Source organism: Thermobia domestica, chromosome 14 (assembly GCF_964235325.1).
Source record: "Thermobia domestica chromosome 14, izTheDome1.hap1.1, whole genome shotgun sequence".
In the NCBI taxonomy this organism is placed as follows: domain Eukaryota; kingdom Metazoa; phylum Arthropoda; class Insecta; order Zygentoma; family Lepismatidae; genus Thermobia; species Thermobia domestica.
Window position 1 is genome coordinate 223,662 of NC_137467.1, and position 26,410 is coordinate 250,071.

The 26,410-nt window shown below is 34.2% G+C and overlaps 1 protein-coding gene across 2 annotated transcripts in view; it reads left to right on the top strand.

Moving 5' to 3' along the window:
- The window catches only part of Ptp52F (Protein tyrosine phosphatase 52F), a 220,511-nt gene that overhangs the window by 141,067 nt on the left and 53,034 nt on the right, over nt 1–26,410 (top strand). For both annotated transcript variants that reach the window (XM_081737647.1, XM_081737646.1), the window contains exons 3-8: nt 1,827–2,004; nt 5,261–5,563; nt 12,158–12,442; nt 17,155–17,475; nt 20,245–20,529; nt 25,149–25,439. In XM_081737647.1, the coding sequence (XP_081593773.1) occupies nt 1,827–2,004; nt 5,261–5,563; nt 12,158–12,442; nt 17,155–17,475; nt 20,245–20,529; nt 25,149–25,439 (1,663 nt within the window). The remainder of the gene's footprint in view (nt 1–1,826; nt 2,005–5,260; nt 5,564–12,157; nt 12,443–17,154; nt 17,476–20,244; nt 20,530–25,148; nt 25,440–26,410) is intronic.

The window sequence follows — 26,410 nt, forward strand, 5'->3', positions numbered from 1 at the left end:
TTGAATTGAGAATAACTTATATTGCTTTGTTGTCAATGCCCTATCTGCACTGGACTCGTGAGATCAGTGAAGTTAAGCAGTGCTGAATCCGGGCCGAGGAAAGACAAATGCGAGGAGACCGAGCATTCGCACTCACCATATGATGATGGCATAACGAGCGCAGTTTGTCGTAGCGGGGCCACACTGAACAAAGAACCGACAGATTTCCATTGCAGAGTTTACTATTGGGAGGGGGGGGGGGGGAGAACATTCATGCGAAGTCTGTCGGTTGTTAGATTTATTGTAGCTACCTTACAACTAATTTTACTGTTCTTCTTTATCCCCTCCTTTTCACATGTTTTTATATGACTAGTCCTTCTCCTCTTTCTTTTTCTTCACTCTCTTCTATCATCTATTCTTCGAGGCGAGTTTTATCCTTTCTTTCTCTCTTTTTCCGTGGTTGACGCTTTGCTCTGATGAAAGCGCTTCTTCCTTCATTTCCACATATATTCCAAGTACCTTCTGTCACAATTTAACAGTTCTTTCAACAACCTGTGAGTGACTTTTCCTTCTTTAAATCACGATGTTTTAAAATTCATCATGCCAATCTTCTAATATCTTAGTTTTCAGCACTTGTCATTGTTACCAGAAATTGCAGATCAATCAGTAAGATATGAAAGAAAGAGTAAGACCCTAGAATTGACCATTCTAGAACATCTCTGTATATTTGTTCATTGGAGTTTATCTTTCTCAGAATTGTCCATATAAAGAATTTTCACTACTTGTATACTACTGCATAGATACAAATGGAATTATTTCAAAGCAATTCCCTAATACCGTATTTTCCTAATTTGCTCATGAATATATCATATTCTACTCAATCAAAAGTTCACAATATATATATCAAAGATTAATGCCTATCTTCACATGTTCATATAGAGCAGTAAGTGTTGATCTTCCACTCTCCAATTATTAACATCTAAATGTATATATCAGCCAAATGGTGGAAATGTTAAACCAATAATCACATGATGCAAGGTCGAATTGTGTTGAAACATCTCACTGACTAGTCACGAGTACATGAAAAACAAGTATCCTGCATTTGCAAATTGTCATCCTTTATGATAGAATAATCCATAATTATACATGTTCAGATTTTGTTAGAATTTGCTCAACAGAAAATTTCAAGTGAACATTGTGAGTGAATAGACTTAAATACATCACCAACGGAATCGAAATGTTGTATATATATAAACATTGTGTAAAAAATGTTATCAATAAAACGTTAAAAATTGACACATTTTTGCTATGATTCTGAGAAATATTGCAGACTCTTCTTCTTACATGAATTTTGTTAAAAATTACTTAAGTGTTAATTTGTTCGGCGTTCTGTGAATAATTAGTCCATGTTTTCAGGATAAACTTAACGTTACAAAATATAATGGAAGAGAATTAAACTATATGTGGTAATAAAATATGACATTATATTATGGGCTAATAGTGTTTTTTAAAGCAAGGATTTTATGCCGACAAAATAGAATTTCTTGTCGATAGTTTTTTAAAGATTTTGGTATTTTACCATTACAGTTACAAAGTTTATATATGAATCGTATAAAGTTATTGAAGATTTTGTACTAAATAAAGATGTTTATCTTCTAATTCTTAATTTCCAGAAACTACTGAAAATACATCTTGTGAAAAAATGTTTTTATAATCTTAATAAGTTTTGTAATGCTGTTTGTAGTAACACGTAATTGTCCTTACAACTTAACAAATCCAATATTATGTATATGATCTTGGAATTATATTTTTAATGCATCGTACTTATTGCAATATATGGTTTCCAGATCACGACACGTGAAGTGGAGATGGAAGAAACAACAATGCTTGACAGTACTAGTACTTCAGTGACGTCACAATCAGCACCATCATCATCAGAATCGTCCATAACTACTACTTCTTCGACGACATCTGCTGCTACTACTAGTACTACTACTACAACAACAACAGAAGATCCTTGTTCAGGTATTTACGACAGGATACATTTGTTTTCAATACATTAACTTCAATATTTATTGCATAAACTGTCTAAAATACATAGACCAAAGGTATTCATGCTATTTACTGGCGTGTCGCCTATTTCGTTTTAACAAAAGACATAGAACAAAAGTCTAAGCGATTGTAACGTAGAAGATTATTGTATACGAAAAAATTCTTTCTTATGAGATACTTTCTTTTAATAGATTCAGGTAACTTTCTAACTCAATTTCTAACTCTCATTTTCTTATATATAACTTTGACCACAAATGGGACAATTGTATTAGCAAAATTAAATGTTAATAACACTAGTTAACAAGGTTTTTGTAACATAAGAGAGAACAGCTGATCTTGAAGGAACTGTGTGCGTTAAATTCGAATATGCATTCAGTTTTTCTCCATCACGTGCAGTTTTCCCGCGACAGAGAGATTTTTGAAAAATATGTCTATGCTTTCAGATCTCTTAACTTGGTGGAACAAACTATTTGCTTCATTACCACAAGCAGAGACATAAAATACAATACAATACAATTTACATGTATCACAATTTACAATAAACAATAATACAAATATACAAAAATATCATGAAAAAGTCATTAAAACTATATATAGAATTATAATTACTTGTTAAATTTAAAAATATTCATTGTTCACTTTTATAATGTTAAAGCTTATCTGCCTAAAATTGAACTAATCTAAAATTATTTTCAATTGACTTATATGATTATACAATAAAACACGACTCGGTCTTCCCCAAAATAAAATTCATGGTGCGCTGTTACTTGATCTTTCCCATATTCAACCTTTCAAAATACAGCAAAAGAACAAAATTTTCAATTGATTTTTCCGGTACTACTCACAGTACTCTTAACAATCCGGCCTAATTTTAAAAACATCCATAATATATATATATTTAAGATGTACTCGACTTGTAACGCTTTCATAAAAACACGACTTTGCCAAGGAAAAGCAGTCATTTATCAAAGATTTTTTCAAAAACTTAACTTTTAACTCCTTTAGGTTTACCTAGTCACATGTAGGCCTATGTTGGTGTAATTATTCATTTACGAACAGTAAAAGAAATTAAATTATATAGTTAAGAACTAGATTTGTATGTTAAGTTAATTATTTTAAAATTGTACCTATGTACAGTACACATAATTTTGTTTCCTACAGTTAGATATTATCTTAAAATATGTATGATATGCTTATTCTTGGACTTCCTTTTTCTGTAATAAGTAGAGGCACGAGTTTTTCGCAATGCGCGATAAAACGAAATGCGTCAGAATTAAATAATTTTCAATTTCTTGACATTTTATGATATTCTGTGTGTATTTTCATTGGTTTCCGTTGCGCGATAAAACGCAAAATTGGGCACTTTTGTGCGAAATTTCTAACAACACGCGAAATAACGCGAAATTTTAAAAATATGTTTTCATTTCATAATGGAACGGTAGAACGTGTCATGAATAGTGCATTTTGGGTGATTCGGACACGGCTATAGGGGCCATATTGCAGGATCTCTTTGGTGAGAAAACTAAAGCACACTTACGTTTGTTACGAAGTGAGAAGAGGGCTAGTGTTAAATGTGACTTTTAAAAAATGTGCAGAAAGATCATTCTTGAAGCTTTCTTCGCAAAGAAAAGACTCCTAAACTACAGAAGTATATGATGCTTTGGGAAAGCTATTTGATGCTTCTGTAATTGCGTGCAGTAGTGAACCAGATATTGTTGCGTTAAGTATATTTTTTATAGCTTTCATTAAGTATATTTTTTGCCTTCATTAAAAAAATAAATAAATAAAATAATTCAAGCATCTGATTATGAAGTACCGTATTTGGAGTTTTACAAAATGGCCTATAAACTCTTGACAAGTGATTCTTCTGGAAAGTGAAGTGTATGGAATGTTTTGAATGGACAAAAGTTCCGAAGTGATTATTGTTTGAAGTTTGTTGTAAATGCACTTACATATGTTTGGCTTGCAACAAGCAATGCATATTGTGAGAAAGTTTTTTAAAGTATGGACTGGTGATAAGAGACAAACGTACAACAATGAAGCAAGAAAATGTGGAAATATGTAACACGCTTTTGTTTAATGCTTAAATGTAACTTGAGGCTATGTGTTTCAGAAAACAGTAAAACTTTCCTACTCATAGTAAGTTTAGTGATTTTCCTTTAAAAAATATAATTTTCTATAAGTGAAATTTACAATGTCAAGTGAAAATAATCAGTGTGTTTTGTTTTTAGGTAATTAGTGGTTTATTTCTGTAGTGATTTATGAATAAAAGGAACAATTATAAAAATGTCAGGGAATATCTTTTTTCACAAGAGCTACAAAATATGAAACTTTGTTTGGAAAATGCGACAAAACGCGAAATATAAAAAACGAAACTCCAAATTTTCAAATTTTCAAAATTTTCAAATTTTGCTAAAAGCTCGTGCCCCTAGTAATAAGTATTTAAAACGTAGAGTACAATGCATAATAAACTTTTATAAAGTACTGGGCTGTATTAAGAGGTCAGAAATTATGAATAACAAGCGGTTTTTAGTATAAAAATTGTTTTTAATTGCATAGGTGGGGCAGAAACTGAATAATTATACAACTTCAAACTATCTGACCTGCTCTTCCGTCACATTAAGTTAGTTTCTTGGGAGTCTATTTTTGTTTGTTTGTTTCTTTAAATTTCCTTGCCATAACTGACTTGCGAACATTGAATAAACATAACACACAGAGACCTACGACATACCATGCCGATGCCTTAACCACTGGGTGGCATAGTGGTTAACACATCGGTACGGTATGCTGGGTGTCCCAGGTTTGAGTCCCGGTCCAGTCAGTCAGTTTCTCACTTTCTAAACGTTATAGAATTCATATCTACAGAGAATTTGGTGTGTATAAAAAATCAGTTGTTTCCTCTTTCATTAATACATATTGAGAAAACACATTTACAACTTATAATTAATTATTTTTAGAGCTCTGCAAATAAAACTTTAGAACCGGAAGCTTGAAACACTATAAAAGATTTCGTGCAATCTGTTTTAACTTTCGTTTAAAATTCCTAACCTAATAATAATAATAATAATAATAATAATAATAATAATAATAATAATAATAATAATAATATAAAAATTATGGTGAAATACATTAATATTTATTGAAATGAAAGAAAATTAAAGTTCATTATCAAATGTGCTGATTGAATAAGATCATTTATTTTATTTTATTTTTTAAAATTTTTTTACAGTATTTGAAGAGACTCCAGATCTTGTCGTTCAAGCGACTTCTCCGAGATCCGTGTACATCCAATGGAATGTGACAGATTGGCAGTCGATGTGTGTGAATTTCTACCAAATTTCATATAAGATAGGAGACAAGCAGATGACGCTAGATGTGCCGATAGAACAGGCTGTCCAGAACGCCAGTATCATGATGGTCTCCATTTTGAATCTACTTCCATGTGACGAGTATAATTTCACCATGAAACCAATGATAAAAACTGGACAGTTTGGTCTGCCCAAAAGTGTGTCAACAACAACTCTGGAGATAAGTATGTAACTAATAATGTTAATTGTACAGAATTTAGTCGCATGCAATGTGTGTTACAGGATATATTCAAGGAATATTTTGAGTTCTTATGTATCCCACCATCGATACCTCTGTTAAAGAGGCGTGCTGAAGAAAAGCATGTTCGATTTCTACTAGATCCCTCGCCTTTCCTGTCTTGTAATATTCATGGATACAAAATTAGTTACGAAGGACATAGCTTCCTATCTGTTGTTATATTAGTATTGTTTAATATTTTTTATCTAGCTTTTCTTTTCTTTCGTTAAGTGAGAAAATAATACAGTGTAGATATAATATAAAATGTACAGACATATTGAAAGAGCCACACTACTATGTAGGATATTTGTGTTGAAGCTTGAATTGATTAAAGACACTCACTTGATACCTCGCCCCAGTTTAACATTTTAGTTTATTATTTAATATGACTACAAATGAATTTTTAGTAACGAGTTTTCAGTGCGGAGTTTCATCCAAAAATACGTATCTTTTGGTGCTTAATTTGTTATTTTAGTGTTTACTTAGTTCGGCCATATGACTTACTTTAAGATCACAACTGTTGCAGCATGTATGCTTCTCAAACTTATTCTCTATTATTCTCAATTAAATATGATGACCGCGGTGCTCTGGGGTATTAGGTTCTAGGTTCGATCCCAGCTCGCGCCAAGTGAGTTTTGTGTTGGACAAACACCGTGTGCGGTGATTTTCTCGGGATTCTCCAGTTTCCTCTCACTTTCTATACTCCACCATTTCCTTCATTTCTCATCATCACAGCCAGTCTCCTTTAGCCTACGCGGCAGAGATTATCATGGTTTCAATTTAGAATGAGATGGAGGGAAATGCGCGTGAAACGAGACCTATTTTATTCCCAAATGTAATTAAGGCCATCTTATATACTCTATATAGAAATAAAATGAAATTTTTCAGTTTAACATCCCATGATTATGTCATTTAGGCTACATTTCATTAAATCTAGTGAATAATGATGGAATTGGTGGAATGAGAATGTAGAGGAATACAGGAGTACCCCTAGAAAACGGCGTTGTCCACCATAAACTTACCAGAGACCCCACGCATCAAAGGTAGGCGTTCTACTGCTAAGCCACCGTGCTTCCCTTTTATATATATCAATCTGTACATGAAGCTAATAATGTATGAAATTATTACATATTTACAATTAGATTGTATTATATATTTTCAATTTATAACTTATTGTAAATATTTTCCTATGAAAAGGTAGCATGTTAATCGGTTTATGCATGAAATTTGCAAGGAATATATTTTTCCCTAAACGCATTTAATCCTTGTATTAGTGTTAATGTTTTAGATTCAATTTAATGCAGTTGATTTCATAGATTAGATCAGTTTCTCAAACTTTCTTCAAGGGGGACCTTGTTTAAGGAGTTTGGTTTGGCAAGACTCCTTTATATATGTGCCCTGTTTCGTCGTCCAGGAGAAAATAATCTCGAGAACTCTTGGTCAATTATCACAAAGTTTGGTCAGAATGTAGTGTGTCAAAAAGTTAGGAGCCAAATTCATTTTTGGACGCGATACTCAAACCAGAAATGGTACAAACAGGCCTCCCAGCTGTCCTATTTTCCTATTTTTTGGAAATTTGTGTATATTTGTCCTGTATTTTAATCTTGTCCTTTATTTCCTGTTTTTCAGTCACTTAATTATTAAAAATACAAGCCAAAGGCAGTTCCAGTAATGATTTCAATTGCTAAGACTCCTTTATATATGTGCCCTGTTTCGTCGTCCAGGAGAAAATAATCTCGAGAACTCTTTGTCAGTAATCACAAAGTTTGGTCAGAATGTAGTGTGTCAAAAAGTTAGGAGCCAAATTCATTTTTGGACGCGATACTCAAACCAGAAATGGTACAAACAGGCCTCCCAGCTGTCCTATTTTCCTATTTTTTGGAAATTTGTGTATATTTGTCCTGTATTTTAATCTTGTCCTTTATTTCCTGTTTTTCAGTCACTTAATTATTAAAAATACAAGCCAAAGGCAGTTCCAGTAATGATTTCAATGGCTAAGACTCCTTTATATATGTGCCCTGTTTCGTCGTCCAGGAGAAAATAATCTCGAGAACTCTTGGTCAGTAATCACAAAGTTTGGTCAGAATGTAGTGTGTCAAAAAGTTAGGAGCCAAATTCATTTTCGGACGCGATACTCAAACCAGAAATGGTACAAACAGGCCTCCCAGCTGTCCTATTTTCCTATTTTTTGGAAATTTGTGTATATTTGTCCTGTATTTTAATCTTGTCCTTTATTTCCTGTTTTTCAGTCACTTAATTATTAAAAATACAAGCCAAAGGCAGTTCCAGTAATGATTTCAATTGCTAAGACTCCTTTATATATGTGCCCTGTTTCGTCGTCCAGGAGAAAATAATCTCGAGAACTCTTGGTCAATAATCACAAAGTTTGGTCAAAATGTAGTGTGTCAAAAAGTTAGGAGCCAAATTCATTTTTGGACGCGATACTCAAACCAGAAATGGTACAAACAGGCCTCCCAGCTGTCCTATTTTCCTATTTTTTGGAAATTTGTGTATATTTGTCCTGTATTTTAATCTTGTCCTTTATTTCCTGTTTTTCAGTCACTTAATTATTAAAAATACAAGCCAAAGGCAGTTCCAGTAATGATTTCAATTGCTAAGACTCCTTTATATATGTGCCCTGTTTCGTCGTCCAGGAGAAAATAATCTCGAGAACTCTTGGTCAGTAATCACAAAGTTTGGTCAGAATGTAGTGTGTCAAAAAGTTAGGAGCCAAATTCATTTTTGGACGCGATACTCAAACCAGAAATGGTACAAACAGGCCTCCCAGCTGTCCTATTTTCCTATTTTTTGGAAATTTGTGTATATTTGTCCTGTATTTTAATCTTGTCCTTTATTTCCTGTTTTTCAGTCACTTAATTATTAAAAATACAAGCCAAAGGCAGTTCCAGTAATGATTTCAATTGCTAAGACTCCTTTATATATGTGCCCTGTTTCGTCGTCCAGGAGAAAATAATCTCGAGAACTCTTGGTCAGTAATCACAAAGTTTGGTCAGAATGTAGTGTGTCAAAAAGTTAGGAGCCAAATTCATTTTTGGACGCGATACTCAAACCAGAAATGGTACAAACAGGCCTCCCACCTGTCCTATTTTCCTATTTTTTTGGAAATTTGTGTATATTTGTCCTGTATTTTAATCTTGTCCTTTATTTCCTGTTTTTCAGTCACTTAATTATTAAAAATACAAGCCAAAGGCAGTTCCAGTAATGATTTCAATTGCTAAGACTCCTTTATATATGTGCCCTGTTTCGTCGTCCAGGAGAAAATAATCTCGAGAACTCTTGGTCAGTAATCACAAAGTTTGGTCAGAATGTAGTGTGTCAAAAAGTTAGGAGCCAAATTCATTTTCGGACGCGATACTCAAACCAGAAATGGTACAAACAGGCCTCCCAGCTGTCCTATTTTCCTATTTTTTGGAAATTTGTGTATATTTGTCCTGTATTTTAATCTTGTCCTTTATTTCCTGTTTTTCAGTCACTTAATTATTAAAAATACAAGCCAAAGGCAGTTCCAGTAATTATTTCAATTGCTACATATTAGCAATATGCTAAATGTATCTTAGCATTTTTTTTTCTGAGAACTAGTCACTAATTCTCACTATATTTTTTTTATTTGCTTTTTCCTATCCTCCTGTGTCCACTCTGTTTTGTTTTGTTTCCTATGTGCTTGTTCTTCCCCAGCGAAGCTTAACTTGCCATGCGCTAGTTCGTTATAACGCATGCTGTATCAGCGTTTTCTTTCAGCAGTATTGGCTGGGCATTGAGGTGTGTTGGTATTCAGCAACTTTCCCGCCTTCCAATATTGCTGTACATAATATGCAGGGTTGCCACGCTTGCTGGAAAACCTGGAAATAAAAGTGTGCTGTGAAAATGCCCGGGAAAAGTCATGAAAAAAAAAAGTGAAAATCCTGGAAATTATGTATGAACTGGAAGAGGCCTGAAATTTATGTTGTGTAACTGTTGTTAGAAGTGTATATATAATTTGCAGAGCTATGATGAATGAAATTGTTTTACATTGTTTGAGAGGGAGATACGTTGATCATTTTCCTTTAATCAGTAAATGAAGTTATTTATTTCAATCAGTTTCTTTTTTTTTCCAAAACAATACAGCAGGTTTATTAAGTTTAAAAAGCAAAAGGTTATATATACTCTTATTCTGTATTAATCTAAATTTTGTTTTCAGTTGCCTATTGGGCTGAAGGGTGACCTTTTCTTACAATGTTTTTTATTTTATTTTATTTTTATTATTTATTTATTTGTGCTTCAGAGCATAATATTCTATTGTATAAAGCAAATTGTCCTATATTTTTTCAATATCCTGCTGGGAGGCCTGTAGCAATTATCCGTTTCTGGTTTGAACATTGATCGCTGTACAGTAAAAACGGTAAAAGAAAGAAAAAAAGAAAGGAAAAAAGAAAGAAAGAAAAAATAAAGAAAAAATAAAGAAAAAATCAAGAAAAAAGAAAGAAAGAAAGAAAGAAAGAGAGGGGGGGGGTTCTTGGAGTCGATTAAGCACCCCAAAAATATGTTTTTTCCATTCTTAAGTCTGTACTAAAACAAAAGTGGTTGAAATGCACGGAAACTTTTAATATTGATCTACATACAACAAAACTGCATAGGTATCATCTTATCTCTTTACCCTTTATTAAAGACGGAAGTAGCATAAATTAACCACTTCCGGTGTTTCAACATTAATCACGATAGAAGCAAAACCGTAATAAATAGCCAGAAGCCGTTTCCTATAATCAATCAAGCGTCCCAAAAATATATTCAATCTCAACTCGAATTTAACCAATGAAACCGGAAGTGTCAGAAATCAATTATCTCCTTTTTTAACATTGATCGTTGTAGAGTGAAAACGATATCAGGTAGCGAGGACTGGTTTTCTGCAATCAAGAGTCCCAAGAATATATTCCATCTCCACTTAAATAGTTGTAATAAAACAGGAAGTACCACAAAGCAACCACTTCCGGTTTCAACGTTAATCGCCATAGAGAAAATGGCTAGCAAGACAAGATTTTCTGCAATCGGTTAGGCGTTCCATGAATAAATTCAATCTCCTAATATCTCTACTAAAACCGGAAGCAGTATAAATATATTCCGGTTTCAGTAATATTCAGAAAATATCACGCAATAAAATCCAAACTCCTTTACGTGGTATACACATGACAATTATACTTATTTTCAAAAGTGTTTTGAGTATATAAAAGTCTACCGGTATACTTACATTTCAGAAATAGCATTAATTAAGACTTTTCTACATTGGTATTATTAGAAGGAAATATATCACCCCCAGAAAGCAGAAAGGTGCTAAGTGCCATTCCCTTGATTTCCAGCTGTGTATATCCTAACTACCCATTTCATGTTTAATGTTGTGGAGAAAGGAGACAAGTGGCAGGAGACATTATGAAAGATCTGCAGTGAAAAATAAATTCTAAAAGAAAGAAAGAAAGAATCGGAATTAATTAGCGTTTCATTCGTTTTTATTCATCTCCTGAGAAATTTGCATTTTGACGCTTAGCACCTTTCTGCTTTCTGAGGGCGATATGTAAGTTCCTTTTTATAATTGACGACTATGAAGAATATTTTATCCATTAAAATTTCTTTGTTATTTCCCTTCTTATTTGAGATTCTAAAATGTAGTGTGGGACACGCAGTTTACTTTAATTGTCTTTGTTTTTCTTTCCTTTTTGGATTAGTGTTCAATCTAAGAGGACCAGAAAGCAAAAGTATTTCATTCAAATAATATGTAACTGTTTAAGTATATATATACAAACTTATAATACAGGGTGGCCCAAAAAAAGGTATACACTCCTGCATAGACCAGGTATAACATTCTAGCTTTATTTGCTTCGGCTGTTCCGGGCTTAAGATATAAATAAAAAGACATTAAGAACAAATAATAAAGAAACTAAGTCTACCTGATTTATAACAATAAGAAATCATATAAAAAGCAATGAGTTGATCGGTACGGGACTGTATACCTACTTTTGGGCCACCCTGTACTATACATGTTAAAAGAAATGCAACTATTTTTATCCGTGTGAATGACGTACATTCATATGGCACAGGACAAAAGAAGAACTTAAGCACTACATCAGAACTACACTTATACTTAAGAAAAAAAAGTACTTCATATTTCCACTAAGCTGTACAATAAGTTGACAACTTATTTGCAAGGAATTTAAACTATCCCGAAATTCAAAACGAAGTTGTTCCTTTTTTGGATGACCAAAGACATTACGATGTTAAATCATACTATGTAAAATTAATATAATTGGTATTATCCTCCAATTATACTCAAATATCTTAATATTACATTAATATAACAATTTCTATGTGCTGCTCTTTGACCAAATGTGTAGAAAAATGGATGAATAAATGGAATGAACCATACTTCAATGACCATTTGTGGTCCTCGGACTAGTTTGAGACACACAGGTTTAGATATTTGTCCATGACCAAACTAATATTTTCCCTGATTTCCTTTAATGCTTAATTTAGTTTTGGAATTCTTTCTTTGAAGAACCTGGACCTGTGATCAACTTAATTGCCGAGGTGAGAGAATCTAGTGTGACCCTGCAATGGGAAAAGCCTACAATAGGTTCTGAATGCGTGGCTGGGTATAATGTGTGGTACTGGGCCGAGGGCCACGAGAAGAAGCCGAAGGTGGTATTTAATGGTTCAGTGACTGTTCTGCCCATCGCTGGCCTCCAGGCGTGTGGCAGGTACTGGATGGAGGTGGTTGCTGTCACCAAAGAAGGGAAAAAGGGCGTCGAGAACAAGATCCACGTCGAAACCAAGGAGGAAGGTAAGCGATTAACAGAAGAAAATTCCGATCGATAAAACTATTGCATTTTCAATATAAACTTTCTTGTAGAATTAAACGGCCGTATTTTTACTCGCTCACACCTTTCAGCTTTGGAATTTGAGTAAGGTTATGAATTACAGGAAATTCATGTTTATATATATATATATATATATATATATATATATAAAATATAAAATATAAAATTCTAATAATTCTAAATTCTGTTACCAAATTTATGTAGTTTCACTTAGTCATTTGATCCAGAAAACTCAGTTCATTTATCATTTTCTGTGTATTAATTTAATATAGCCATTCAACACACTACCAGTTATTTTATTTTTGAGAAACACGGATAAGTTACACACACACACAAATGCAAATGGTAGGCTTTGTCTATGTTATATATTAGTACATGACCCTACTAATACATACCCGAATGACCCTACATGTTGGTACGAGCCCTCCTCCTGCATCTCTTGATTGAATTCAAAGCCTGCAAGAAATTGTGAAGTTCGAACATCTCGCATGGACATCTCTTACTGAACCTCACCAACCCTGTTCTTCTTTTCTGTGTCAAGTATCAAGAAACACTGAAACATGTTTAATCATTTGAAATGAAAAGCTCAAATACAAATTATATGTCTTTAACCTTAATGGATTCCAAAAGCGTGGATATCTCAATGTAATAATTGCAACCCCAGTTAGCCACCCTTCCACTTTTTTTCTGTTATATTTACGTCACGAATCCAATGTACTGTCCAAATTTAAAGTTTCTGGTTTAGACAGTTAAGCTTAGATTGATCAGTCATTGAATCAATCAGAGCTTTTTGTTTCACATATAGAATCTTAATTTCTTAATCATTATTTTTCATGGTTTCCTGCACAGTACTTAATTCATACTCTCGTGTTCATAGTTAAGTATATTATGTAAGTTATAGTTATGATTATCAGAACACAGAAAAAAACTTTGGTTTTTAGGATATATATATAAAGGTGGTCGTTAGCAGTGGCGAAGCGTAATCCCACAAGTAGGGTAAGCCCGACAAACTAATAACACAAATAAAATTTAATGTATCATAAAATATTTAAAATTACTTTAAAAATTACACTCATAATTCTATTTTCCTTATTGAGTTTAAAAAAAATAAATAAATCTATTTATTTTAAAGAACTTTCTTAGCTGTATTTCTAATACTGTTTAGAGTTGAATTTATGTGCATGTATACATAGTAGTTTTCTTTTGTTGTTTAACAAGAATGAATATATAAGCAAAAGTAGATACAAAGTAGTATATTATTATTATTATTATTAGTAGTAGTAGTAGTAGTAGTATTTACATGAGGAAAACATGCAATATGTATTAATGGAATATTCTCATTTAGTTCCACTAAAAATATTTTGAAGTGTAGTTCATACTTTCTTCTGTCTGGGATTTGCAGGGGGGGGGGGCGATGAGGGGAATTTCCTTCTCAGTTGCTGTTTACATTTCCTGTATATTTGAAAATGGAGGGAGAGAAAAAGAAAGTACGTTCTTAACAGTTAGCTGTCAATTTTTTTGGATAAACGTTTGTTACTTGCATCTCCCACTTTAAAGTAAGTACAATACTGCATTTAATTATTGCATCACGTGATAATGAGTTCATTAGAAATGTTAATGCTCAGAAGGAACTTCATTTGAATCAACGTAAGATATTTAATATTGTATTGTATTAATATAGTATTTATTATTGTATATTGTATGTAAAGTGGCATATTTAAGGGGGTGGCTTCCGGGCTTAAGCACTCACCGAAATTTTATCGCAATTTTTTATTGTTTTATATATATATTACAGAATTTTCACATTTCCAGGAATAAAGTTAGCAGAGCCTCTCTCGAAACAAGCAAAGTCCCCGAAAAAAATCGTAAATACTCCACTGATTCTATGAAATGGAAAACTCAACTAAAATTACACCCAAATATAATTATTTTATTTTGTACGGTAGCGTTTGTAAATTTATATATATGTTTAATGTATCAGAATGATATTCTATATGCTATTCAGGCTCCATATACCTAAATTAAACAAGTTATCACTAACAGAAATACATAATTCTACACAGAAACTTCTTACTCTGTGTTAAGGAAATCATTTCATAACATATTAGCATTGAAAGATGTTTTCAACGTTAAAACTAAACTCCCAGAGGCGAGCCTTCGCACCTTCCCAACTATGCGTGCAATCCGAAACAAAAATAGCTTTGCTCCCTGAGCAGCGTAGCCCGTAAACCTGTCTAGCGAGCTGGTGAGGCTCAGACGGAATTTAATCCGAGTGTTTCCAACCTACTTTTTTGTTACCCAAAAAAACGAAATGATGAAGTATTGACTTTATTTTAGAATATACCAAATATAAAAAAATATATATGGTGGAAAACAGGGTAGGCCCGGCCTCAGAGCCTCATAGTACGCTTCGCCACTGGTCCTTAGTTTTCTACTTTGGAGTTTTCTTTAAGTCTCATCCCCTAAAATGGTTACATATCACACCAAAGTATCCCACGAGAAAAAATAACTCAATTGAATAGTATTAAATGGTGTTCCAAGCGAATTTACATTTTGAATGGATTTAAAGTATACAATGTGAGCCAAAAGTATCTTGTAAGTTTGGAAAGGGAATTATAAATAATTAAACAATAATTTGGAAGGTAATAACTACAGGTTGGTCCCGAACCGTTTAGCTTCAACAGTTAGTGTTAGTTGTGGTAGAATGTCTGTACAGTTATCTTGAAGTCTTAAGAGTCATAAACATCGGTATGATCACCATCCATGTTGTAACACAATTGAATTCTGCGCCAATTTCTCGCAGATGTTTTGCAGGGATACCCCAGAGTCAGCAGAGTGAAGGCGTGTTTCTCCTACGTTGTGTGATATCGGGTGTTTCTTATTTGTTGCTTTATGAAACCCGAGAGACTGGTGTCTAGTGTCGTAAGATCGGGACTTCTTGGGGGCCAGACAAAGGGAGCTAGTGAAGGTGCACAACCTTTTCCAATCCAGCGGCCAGGAAACGTCTGATTCAGGTAATTGCGCACGTAAATCGCGAAGTGCGCCAGTGCTCCATCCTGCTGTATCACAACAGTGTCTTTGATACCATTTTCTTCCAGTTGAGGCACCAACTACTCATTAAGCATCTCCAGGTATGAATGTCCATTAACCTTGTCTTCGAAGAAGTAAGGCCCAAAAATGTGTGTTTCCCACACCATCACGTGTGGTGGTTTCTCTCCATCTCTTTGTAAAACCGGGGGTTTTCTTTACACTACATTACAACGTTCCGAGAATGCATACTCCAGTAGATAGCACACTCGACTGTGAAGAGGACTGCACCACGGGATCGCTTGGAAGGGAACGCCTTAAGGAGAGTTCTGCATGCCTCTTTCCGCGCATCCATGTCGGCGTCACTCAGTTCATTCACATGCATTGGACGGTAAACCTTCAATTTTAGATCTTTCATGTGCCTCATCATGATGGTCCGAGGAATACCAAGCTTCGAAGACCTTCTACGTGTTGATTTTGAAGGCGACTGCTGCACTGATGCTTCCACTTCACGGCACGTTTCTCTCAGTTTTATCGTTCGACCGCCTCGGGGAAGGTCTTTCACATTGCCCGTAGCAAATGCACGTTTGTCCCACCCCAACATTGTTGCTTTTCTTGGTGGATTAATACCAAAGCGTTCTGTAAATTTCGCTTTAACACTTTCCATAGTGTCACCTGTGTAACGCCTTTCATAAAGCCAAACCGCAACAATTAATCTTTGTTCAATGCTATATGAACTTTGATCACACATTGTTGATTACTCCAACTTCCTGCAAATAACTGTTACCAAGCAGAAAACAAATGAATATGGATAGCAATGTTACCAGACAATGCCAAGCAATGTTACCAAACAAATGTGAGTAAAACCTAAAACCATCAGAAAACACCAATTAGGGGTACATCCACTTCCGGACCAGGCTGTATTTAAAAGTGTAGAGATAAGTTGAGAAGTCAGATGTGGTTTGCTGCAAATCAACCCGAAAACTGTTACATGTTCCCCTTCCTATTACAAATTTTGGACGTGAATACCTCTACTTGTCGCTCAGTACTAGCAGTTTAAAAAACATGCGTTTCCTTTGCTCCACCGTGTATATTAACACATCACTTGCAATAAAGTTTCCTCATTGTGACCAAACAACAAACTGGCAGACAGAATTTCTTTGGTGAGAGTCAATAGAATAAGTTAGCTAATAAAACTCAAGTGACCAAAGCAGTATATATATTTTTAAGATTATATATCTGTGTTACAGTTTCGGCTATTAGTCAGTTGAGTTTTATTAGCTATCTTGAATTTTGCAAAGCTGCAATGAATAAATTACAAATAGAATAAGTCTTGTTCGCGTGGTTGTGAACTGGTGATTTAAGCGTACATATATTACTTAAGGGATCTGAATGTTTCTATAACGAAGAACTCAAAAATCAGTAGACACAAAATGATCCTACAGCGGACTTAAAATTATTATGTAAAGAGTAGCATTTTAGTAAATATAACTCTTATTTTAAAATTCATAGATACCATGGTTTACTATATAATCTTTTGCCTAAATAACAATGAATTTAAAACTTCGTAATTATATGAAGATAAGTATTTTATTAAATTGTGTTGTACATATTTTCCGTTTACGTTCCGTTGTTTGATTTGTTGCAGCACCTAGACAGCCGAGGAATCTGGTTGTAAATGTTGGCCCAAATGTCTTAAACGTAAGTTGGGATCCGCCTGACGAAAATGCCCTTTGCGTTGAAAGATACCTAATCGATGTGTACAAGGTACCTGATCACATGACGACACATTCAAAGGTGGTGAATACACAGCAGACTTTGGCAGAGCATTCTTATGCCACAAATGAGACACATTTCAGTATTTGGAATTTAGATGCTTGCACGCAGTATTTAGTTAATATAACGCCATCCACGCCGAGCGGCACAAAAGGAGATTCGAATCATGTTGTAGAGAAGACAATGGACGAAGGTAAGTGTTTACTGTATTTAGAGTTGAGTTCCTTTTCTCTTTATGTAGGGGATTGTTTCTGACAATTACAGAAGGAAAAAGAAATACAATGTTAACAACGAAATCTAAAGGCAAATTTCACGTAAATAATAAACAAAGTAGCGGAGCAATTCATCGTTAAATCCCACAACATAGTTCTTTATTCTCTTCATATATTTGAAAATACTTTTTATTATTACTATTATTATTATTATTATTATTATTATTATTATTATTATTATTATTATTATTATTATTATTATTATTATTATTATTATTATTGTTAAAAATGTCTAAAATTGATAAAAATATTCGAGACAATTCTACTCGGAAGCAAGTAACATTACATCAAACCACAAAATTTCGGATTTTTCGGTGAAATTATAGATGGTCTCAGACTATAGAAACAAATTATTCGATTCGATAAAAGAAAGAAAAAAGACGTTTTCTACATTCTAAAAAGCACTTGTTTGCATGCTGTTATATATGGGTGAGCAAGTACATAATATTTGGTCTTACTTCTACTATACGTACAGTACATGCAATTTGCTTTCGTGAAGAAAATGTGCTAATAAGAACATCGGCCCATATATCATAATGACAAGCACTTCTCGCTTTTGTTCCAATGTATTCAGTGCCGTGCCGTGGAAAATCAGCGCCCAGGGCGAGAGTATACGACGGTGCCCCCGTACATATGAGTGAAGTTGACAGACCAGCCGCGGAGCGCCACCGTGGTTGGCGCGAAGCGTAAGAACATTTTCAGAAATAAATCCTGCTTTTCCTTAATTTTGAGCACTTTTTATTACTTTTTCTCTTCCATTTTATATATGTCCACGTGCATTTCCCTAACAAGAGTAACATTATCTCCTGTTGTCTAAAATATTCCAAGTAATTTTTCCTCTCTCTTTTTTCTTTCCTTCTTTTCTTTTCTTTTTTCCTGCCGAATTTTGCGCTCCCTTACTTCGATGTCCGGGGCCGTTGCCCCATTCGCCCTCTCCACGGCACGGCACTAAATGTAGGAAACTCCAATGCAATCCATTTGCTTTATAGTTTGTTTACTAGAGGATTCACACTGACCTTGAAAGTGGAAAATGCTTCAAAATATACCAAGAGTCAGGGAAATCGGCTACATTTCACAGAAAAGTCAAATAATGTTCGTTAGCTGTCTACAGAAGATATTAAGAAAACATCAAATGGATATCCAAAAAGATAAGAAAAAGTCTGGAGGAAGATAATTCTCGTAGAAATGAAGAAGCTTAAGGAACGTTGAAAGATGTTAAAACTTCAGAGGTTGCAGATAATGAAGGAGATAGGCTAAATTATATTAAGAAAACATCAAATGGATATCCAAAAAGATAAGAAAAAGTCTGGAGGAAGATAATTCTCGTAGAAATGAAGAAGCTTAAGGAACGTTGAAAGATGTTAAAACTTCAGAGGTTGCAGATAATGAAGGAGATAGGCTAAATTATATGTTTATGTATTCAAAACATTGAGATATTAAAGACAACATTGTTGGGTATAAGCCTTCTATATTCTAAATACAAGAAGTTTGATTCGTAACAAGTATTTATAGTAGAAAAGTAAGCTTCTGATACTAACAAAAAATTTTAAAAAATAAAATAAATAAATAAATACATAAACTGGACAGCATTGGACGACTATGTGGATTGTGAAGGTCTATTATTATTATTATTTCTATTTATATTTATATTTCTAAACCTAGCCATAAATGATAGTATTTGGAATGTTGTGAGTCAGGGAATATTTAATTACTCAGGCATGGAAATTCAATGAGATCAGTGCCGGAATTTCATTGTGAACTTCTATTATTGAATGTATTAAAATTGTATACTGTATTTAATTTTCCGCTTAAGAAACTCTAGGTACATAGCTTCGTCAGGAAATTAAAAAAAAAAAAAAAAAAAAATTGAAAAGAAAGTTTACACATACTATGCATTCAAATAAAAATACAACATAACAATAATACTAAAACAGTAATGTAATTTTTAAATATTAATATCATATAGTTTAATAATTAAATATAGTTAGGCTACAGACATATAATCTGAAGTGCTCACCAACTACCTCTATAAAAATTGTTGCGGAAGTACCACAGGATTCTGAAACTTGGATATTTGGATAGGGCACACATTAGTTCTTAATTGAAGTCTTGAACTGACTATGGTCAAGTCCCGTAGTATTGGAGCTATAGACCTTTTAAAGTTCATTTTTTCATGTTTTCGGCAGCCTATAACTCCGAAAGGAAGCATTTGTGCACCCAGAATGGTCTATACTTTTTGTCTTATCTTGGTGTCAGGAATCATTTTCCAAACGTTGTCGGTGTTGTTTTGAAACACCCTATATATATATACCCAACACCCAACACACAGTAAATTTTAATCTTGATCTTATGCACTTATTGAAGGTATTTCTCTATAATATAGAATAGGGTATTGTGTAACAATAATTTAAGATGTCTTTTAAATTGCAAATTGGCCATTTGTTTGGCAGAATTCGGTAGTTTATTATACCTGTGCTGTAATGAGTTTTACTAATATTGTAATAATGTGTAATATTGTAATTATGTTATAAAATTTAATTGTTTAGGTTTCCTTAATTCATACTTTATCATTGAGAGTAATAGGCTAAACAGATATATTCTTTCCTCTAACTTGGGTACATTAAGAATTGTTCAATTTTTTTTTCTTCTGTATTTTTTCTTATGGTTTAATTTATTATTCTTATTTGTAGCTCCCGGAAAGGTGCAAAATCTTACAATAGGAAATGTGGAAGCGCATAACTTAACGATTGCGTGGCTTGCTCCAAAGGAGAACCGTCAGTGCTTGAGAGGCTACATCCTCCACGTGTTCTCCAGTGGCGCTAACATCCATGTAGCCAGTATAAATGAAGACCAAATAACGTATACGGTGAATAACTTGCAGGGGTGCACCATGTACAATGTCTCCGTGGCGGCGAAGGGCAGCAACTCCCTGACAGGAGAACCTACTTTCACCGACCAGAAGACAAAGGAACAAGGCAAGGAAACTGAATATATTAGTAATAGTTCACTCTTTTAACAATGCCTAATCCCTCTTTTCGTCTTGTTCCTGTTTCCGTGCATTTGAATCTCACATTCTATTATTTATGATTCAACTGAATCTCATATGAATCTCGAGCCATCACAATTCTTTGTCATATTGCAAGTAGAAACTTTGAAAATTTAAAACTTCCATCCGGAAAACATGGCTACCAATTACTGCTTATTTCTTCGAAAGTGAAAAACAGTGACAAGTTGTCATAATCCATTTTTGTAATGTAAATGTCTGTTACTATATTATTTTTCTTTCTTTTTCTTCGATCTTTTGTCAGTCTTTCTTTTGATCCTGATAATTATAGACGATCGAAAGTGCTCAAGCTTTTTTCAAGGAATTCGAAAATGGTATACCCTATAATTGAACTAAACAAAAATGGATGTTATCTATTTAAATAAAAAAGAAATGTCACTCATCACTGAAAATTGAAAATAGCAACTTCACGATATTTGAGAGCTAATTGGAATTTGCGAAAAGAGCGTTAAATATTTATAAATCTTAGTGAGCTAATTTAAAAACCTTTTATGGAAGCTGCGTCAGTCTAAACTACGTTCTTTGTACAGCTGTGCACTGTATTTGTTCGCGTGTACAGTTATATGAAACTATTAACGTAGACAAACGCAGCTGTTTGTAAAAGATTTTTAAACTAGTGGACTAAGATAATTATTCCGTAACGTTTTATACCATGGGCGTGGGAGGACTACAACAAAGAATGTTTGTAAATCCTAACGAAAAATACATACAAAGATATGAGGTAAATGAGGAAACTACTTCAGGTAACGGGATAAAGTTTCTCCCTCTACCAATACAATTAATCATTTGAGTATTATATTCTTCCGTCACTGGTAAGTTACTTGCTACATACTTAGAAGTTTTCATATAGTATCATCATCAGGGAACTTGTTTTTTTGTAGCAATTATACCATTAATATTATCCATAAATTTTATATTTCTCTAAAATCCTTGTTTCTGTTCCATCGCGTCACTCAAAGTACCATTTTTTTCTTCCAACAAGGTCCTAATGTCTTTTTAAATTATTTTCCAGTCAGCTAAGTTTTTTTCTTTCTTTTTAAATTCTTCTCAACATACAAATTTCAGAGCACCCAAGTACAATATTTTTTGTCGTCTTTTCGTAACTTGCACGTTTCTGCTCCGTACAATGGAATATTCAACATTTAACTCGTTCTTGTAACTCTTCATTCAGTGACTCACATAATGTACTTCTCATCATTATATAACTACAATTATCTTGAAGATATTTCACCATTTTTCTTGTTCCTCTTTATTTACTGTTTACATTTCATACATTCGTTAGCATTACTACCTAAGTTTTGAAAACTAGCCATCTATTCTACTTTGTTTGCTGAGATGTCTACAATTGTCACAGCTTCGATCATATCAGACACAATTCCTTTAATCTTTATTTTAATCTCAACTATTTTTTACAGTTTTTCTTTATCTTTTCTGTCATCATGTTATATTTTCGACTCAGATTCCGCAGCAGCAACCACCCTAGTCCTTCTGGTTCCTTTCAAATTAAATTGTTCCCTAATGAAAATCTTTGCTACTCTTGTAGATAGTAAATAATGTCACTTAGAGACAGAATTTTTGTCTAACATCTCTCCTAACTTCACTATTCTAACTTCTAATCGTTGGTTCATATGTAACGATCTCTGATTACCCAGTTCAATCAATTGAAATGAAATGAAATCTTTGAGTTTTACGTCCCACGGTTATGCCGGTTAGACTAAAGGAGACGGTGATTATGAGAAATGAATGAAATGGTGGAATGAAGAAAGTGGGAGGAAACGGGAGAACCCCGAGAAAACCCACGCACATGGTGTTTGTCCACCACAAAGTTCACTTGGCGGGAGCAGGGTTTGAACCCGGGACCCCATGCACCAGAGGTGAACACTCTACCACTGAGCCACCGCGGCCCCATCAATCAATTGAAAGCTTTTCTGAATCAACGGATACATTTCCTTTCCTTTGTTTGAGAAGTTTTCATTTACGAGTGGTATCCAGAAACTAATTGTTCATATTTTCCCCAATCTTTGTTGATTTGCCTTAATTCGCAGTTTAACTTTCCTTACATTATTTTACATCCTTCAATGCAACTTTGTTTACATACTTTACTTTCCATAGTGTAAAATTTCTTGGGTAGAGTAATAAAATGTACTCGGGATTTGGACTTTCCCTTCACCTTTTTATTATAAAAAGTCTTCTTATATACACAATTTATAATTAAAAAAAAAAGTCCTCTAATATCTATTTGGGTAAGATTAAGATAGGAACCCGGGGACCAAGCGTCGTGGGCTTTGAGGTGAGGTACTCTCGGTGACCGTGCGTCGTGATAGGGGTTTTAGGTGTTTCGATCAATCCGTGGGAGATTGATGTTGGTCGAGGCGTGCAGTTCCCTTTTATCCTGTATTGTCGGCTTTCCTCGATAATCCTCGTCCTTCCGACTGTTGGCGATGGTGGACGACTCCTCTTCGGGATCGTCGTCTGCTTGTTTGTGTTTATTATCAACACGTGTAGTACGCATGGCTTATTGCATGGTACGGCGACGTGGGGATCCTTACAATAGTTTTCCAAAGTTCCTTCTGTAGCTCATTCTTCTCATCTGTTCTACCTTCATGATACCTACCTTTACTCGCAGAGTTCAAAGCCTTCCCACAACTAGTTAGTTCCTGTATCTACTTTCCCTCAACTCATCTACTTTTCTTCGAAATTTAAAACAAATATGTTCTTTCTTCCTCAGTTTCAATTTTTCAGTATCCACCTTTCGTCTATTACTTTTCTTCGTAGATATATTATTTAGTTAGCCACCTCAGTCAGCACAAGATTGTGAACTGACAACTTTTGCGTCCTTTTCTTGCCGTTGGCGTTCAACATCTTTGTCTTAAGAATTAGATACTTCAATGTGATCCTTTATGGTTTTCCTCTCTTGTTTTATTCCATCACACTACGGCACTCAAAGATAATTCCTTCTCAAAAGGCAAGTTTCATATAAGTATATACACAATGTAATAGTACTAGTAACAACAAATATAACATTCATATGTTATTCCTGTTTCTTTACTTCGTCCATATAAGTAATTTCAGCGTTCATCCAGTTTCTCTTCTGTACATGATTTCGGGAACATGTTCCGCCAGAGACGCCACTGGTTTTTGCCAATCCTTAATCTTCCTTTTAATCATTTTACCTGATGATAGAACCGAATTACCTCGGAAACGTCGTGAAGTTGTTGCTAACAATTCAAAACGGTGTGTGATACAGAATCTATCATATTACGGATTCTTCTAGCACAACTATTTGCTGTTACAGTAAGAAAGATCAGTTTAATCGAATGCTCATAGATTCCTTAATCTCGTACTACTTTTTGAGGGGGCGCGCTTGTTCAGTGCGAGAGCGTTCACCTCCGGTGCTTGGGGTCCCTGGTTCGATCCCAGCTCGCGCCGGTTGTGGACAAACACCGTGCTCGTGGGTTTTCTCGGGGTTCTCCCGTTTCCTCCCACTTTCTTCATTCCACTATTTCACTCATTTCTCATTATCACCGTCTCCTTTAGCCCAACCGGCATAACCGTGGGACGTAAAACTTAAAGATTTCATTTTTTTCTTTGTTCAAGTCAAACCACACCACTGTGGCATCGGGTAGCATAGTCGCTAACGATCTCGCGTTTGATGTGAGTGGTCCCGGGTTCTATTCCCGGTGGAGGCACTCTATTGAAAAAGGTATAAGAGCTTTTTCAAGTCACGTCCTGAGTCAGAGTTTCCTCATTTACACCAACCTGATCAGGAAAAGGTACCTAATTTACAAGTCCCAGCCACTTTCTTCCTCATTTATCCGGATAGTATACTCACTGTGGGACGTCATCCTTCATAGATGCTGGTAATGCCCAGAAATATGTACAGTCAGCGACAAAAGTTCTTCCTATTTGATGAAATTAGTTTCGTAAATAACTTCAGAATGGAAGGACAATTTGAGTACTGTTTTCAATAAATTAAAAAGAATGTAATTTTCTGTAAGTTTCAGCCATACCACCATTATTTCCAAAATAAATTTTACCAAACGGAAAGAACTTTTGTCACTGACTGTACACTACAATGGTCTATAAATCACTAAATTATGTCATCAATTAATTACATTTTCTTCTATCAATCGTCTCAATCTCATGACACTTGAACCTTCCATAGAAGAAATATGTTCACAAAATAACTCCTAAAAATTCCTACCTGCAAAGAATGTGTTTATCTCCCAAAAGATCTGAACCAACCTACATGTAATTCATTATTCAAAACGGTCACATTATTGTGATTCTGTGTAACAAGTTTCTGAAACTAAGAAACAGTATTCATCGATGCGTACTGTTGGATATGTTTCATCGTGTTTTTATTGTGATTTACCTTTGTTTTCTTTCTATATAATTCTTTAGGATATGTTTTGCTTAACGTAACAGTAAAAGAGTATTTAGCTTTATCAATTAACACTCAAATAGTGATTGATGCTACTATATCCATAAGTATTTTTATTTTCCTTCATATTTTTATTTTGATTTCAGTTCCTGGTCCACCGCAGAATATGACAGTGACGAGAGAAGCGTTTATGCTCCACCTGAATTGGTCTGCTCCGACTCTGCAGGATGGCTTGACGTGTGTCCACCGTTACAACGTTTCGTATGTGAATAAAGAGACGGAGGAGGAATCGAGTGTGTTGCTGGAGAGGTCGCAGCTCGAAACTTCTCTGAAGAATCTCTCCGCCTGTAGCACTTACGACTTGAGAGTTGCTGCTGTTACACCTTCAGGGACGAAAGGGGAGGAGGCAGTGGAAACCACGAAAACCCTTCAAGCAGGTATAACGCCATTGGAAGTGGCAGTCTTAGTTACATTAATGTTTTCTATCCAATCATCAGACCTTATTTAGTGGTGGTAACGAGTCGCCATATCTTATTCAGGCTTGCATCCTTTGTATTGTTCATTATACCTATCGAATCAAATTATGCCAGTTGGTCAAATGTCCCTTTCTTTATTTTCTAAATCTAGTCAAGCTTTTCAATATGACTAGCAAGACGATAGTTAATGAGATACAGCCCAAAATTAGGAATAACTCAAATTTTTTAGTTATTGTTTAACTATATTTATTTATTTATTTATTTATTTTTATTGAAACAGAACACAACAGGTATTATACCCAATTACAGTGCTCATCTTTCATGAAGTAATATATTTACAATTTCCCTTTTAAACCTTGTAAGGCAATCAGCATAAATATCTATATTATTTGTCATTTTATATATTTTGTCCAAAGGGAAAACATGAATTTGATAGATGAAATCGATTATTATCTAATTTAGATTCTTGAACTCGTGCCAAGCCGAACAAATGAACGTCTAATATGAAATGATTTCAAGAGTAATTTTGGTTTGGCACGACTCCAAAAAATTTTTATAGATAAACTTTTCGTAAGATATTTTACAATTTTATTTCGATAAACGCGCAAATGCTGCACAGGTCCATGAAGAAATCTATCCTGTTTGTAGGGAAGCTATGTTAATGACTTCCGTCGTCAAATACAAGCTAACTAGAAAGAAGTTTCCAATCTTTTGGTTATATGCAACCCATATTACTTTGTCGAATTTCCGGTTGCAGCACATTTAGGATATGTTTTTATTACATACAGGGTGTCTGGAATGGGACTGACTGGTTTTAAAAGTGTATAGTTTTAATATGGTCAGAGATACAGAATAATAATAATAATAATAATAATAATAATAATAATAATAATAATAATAATAATAATAATAATAATAATAATAATAATCAT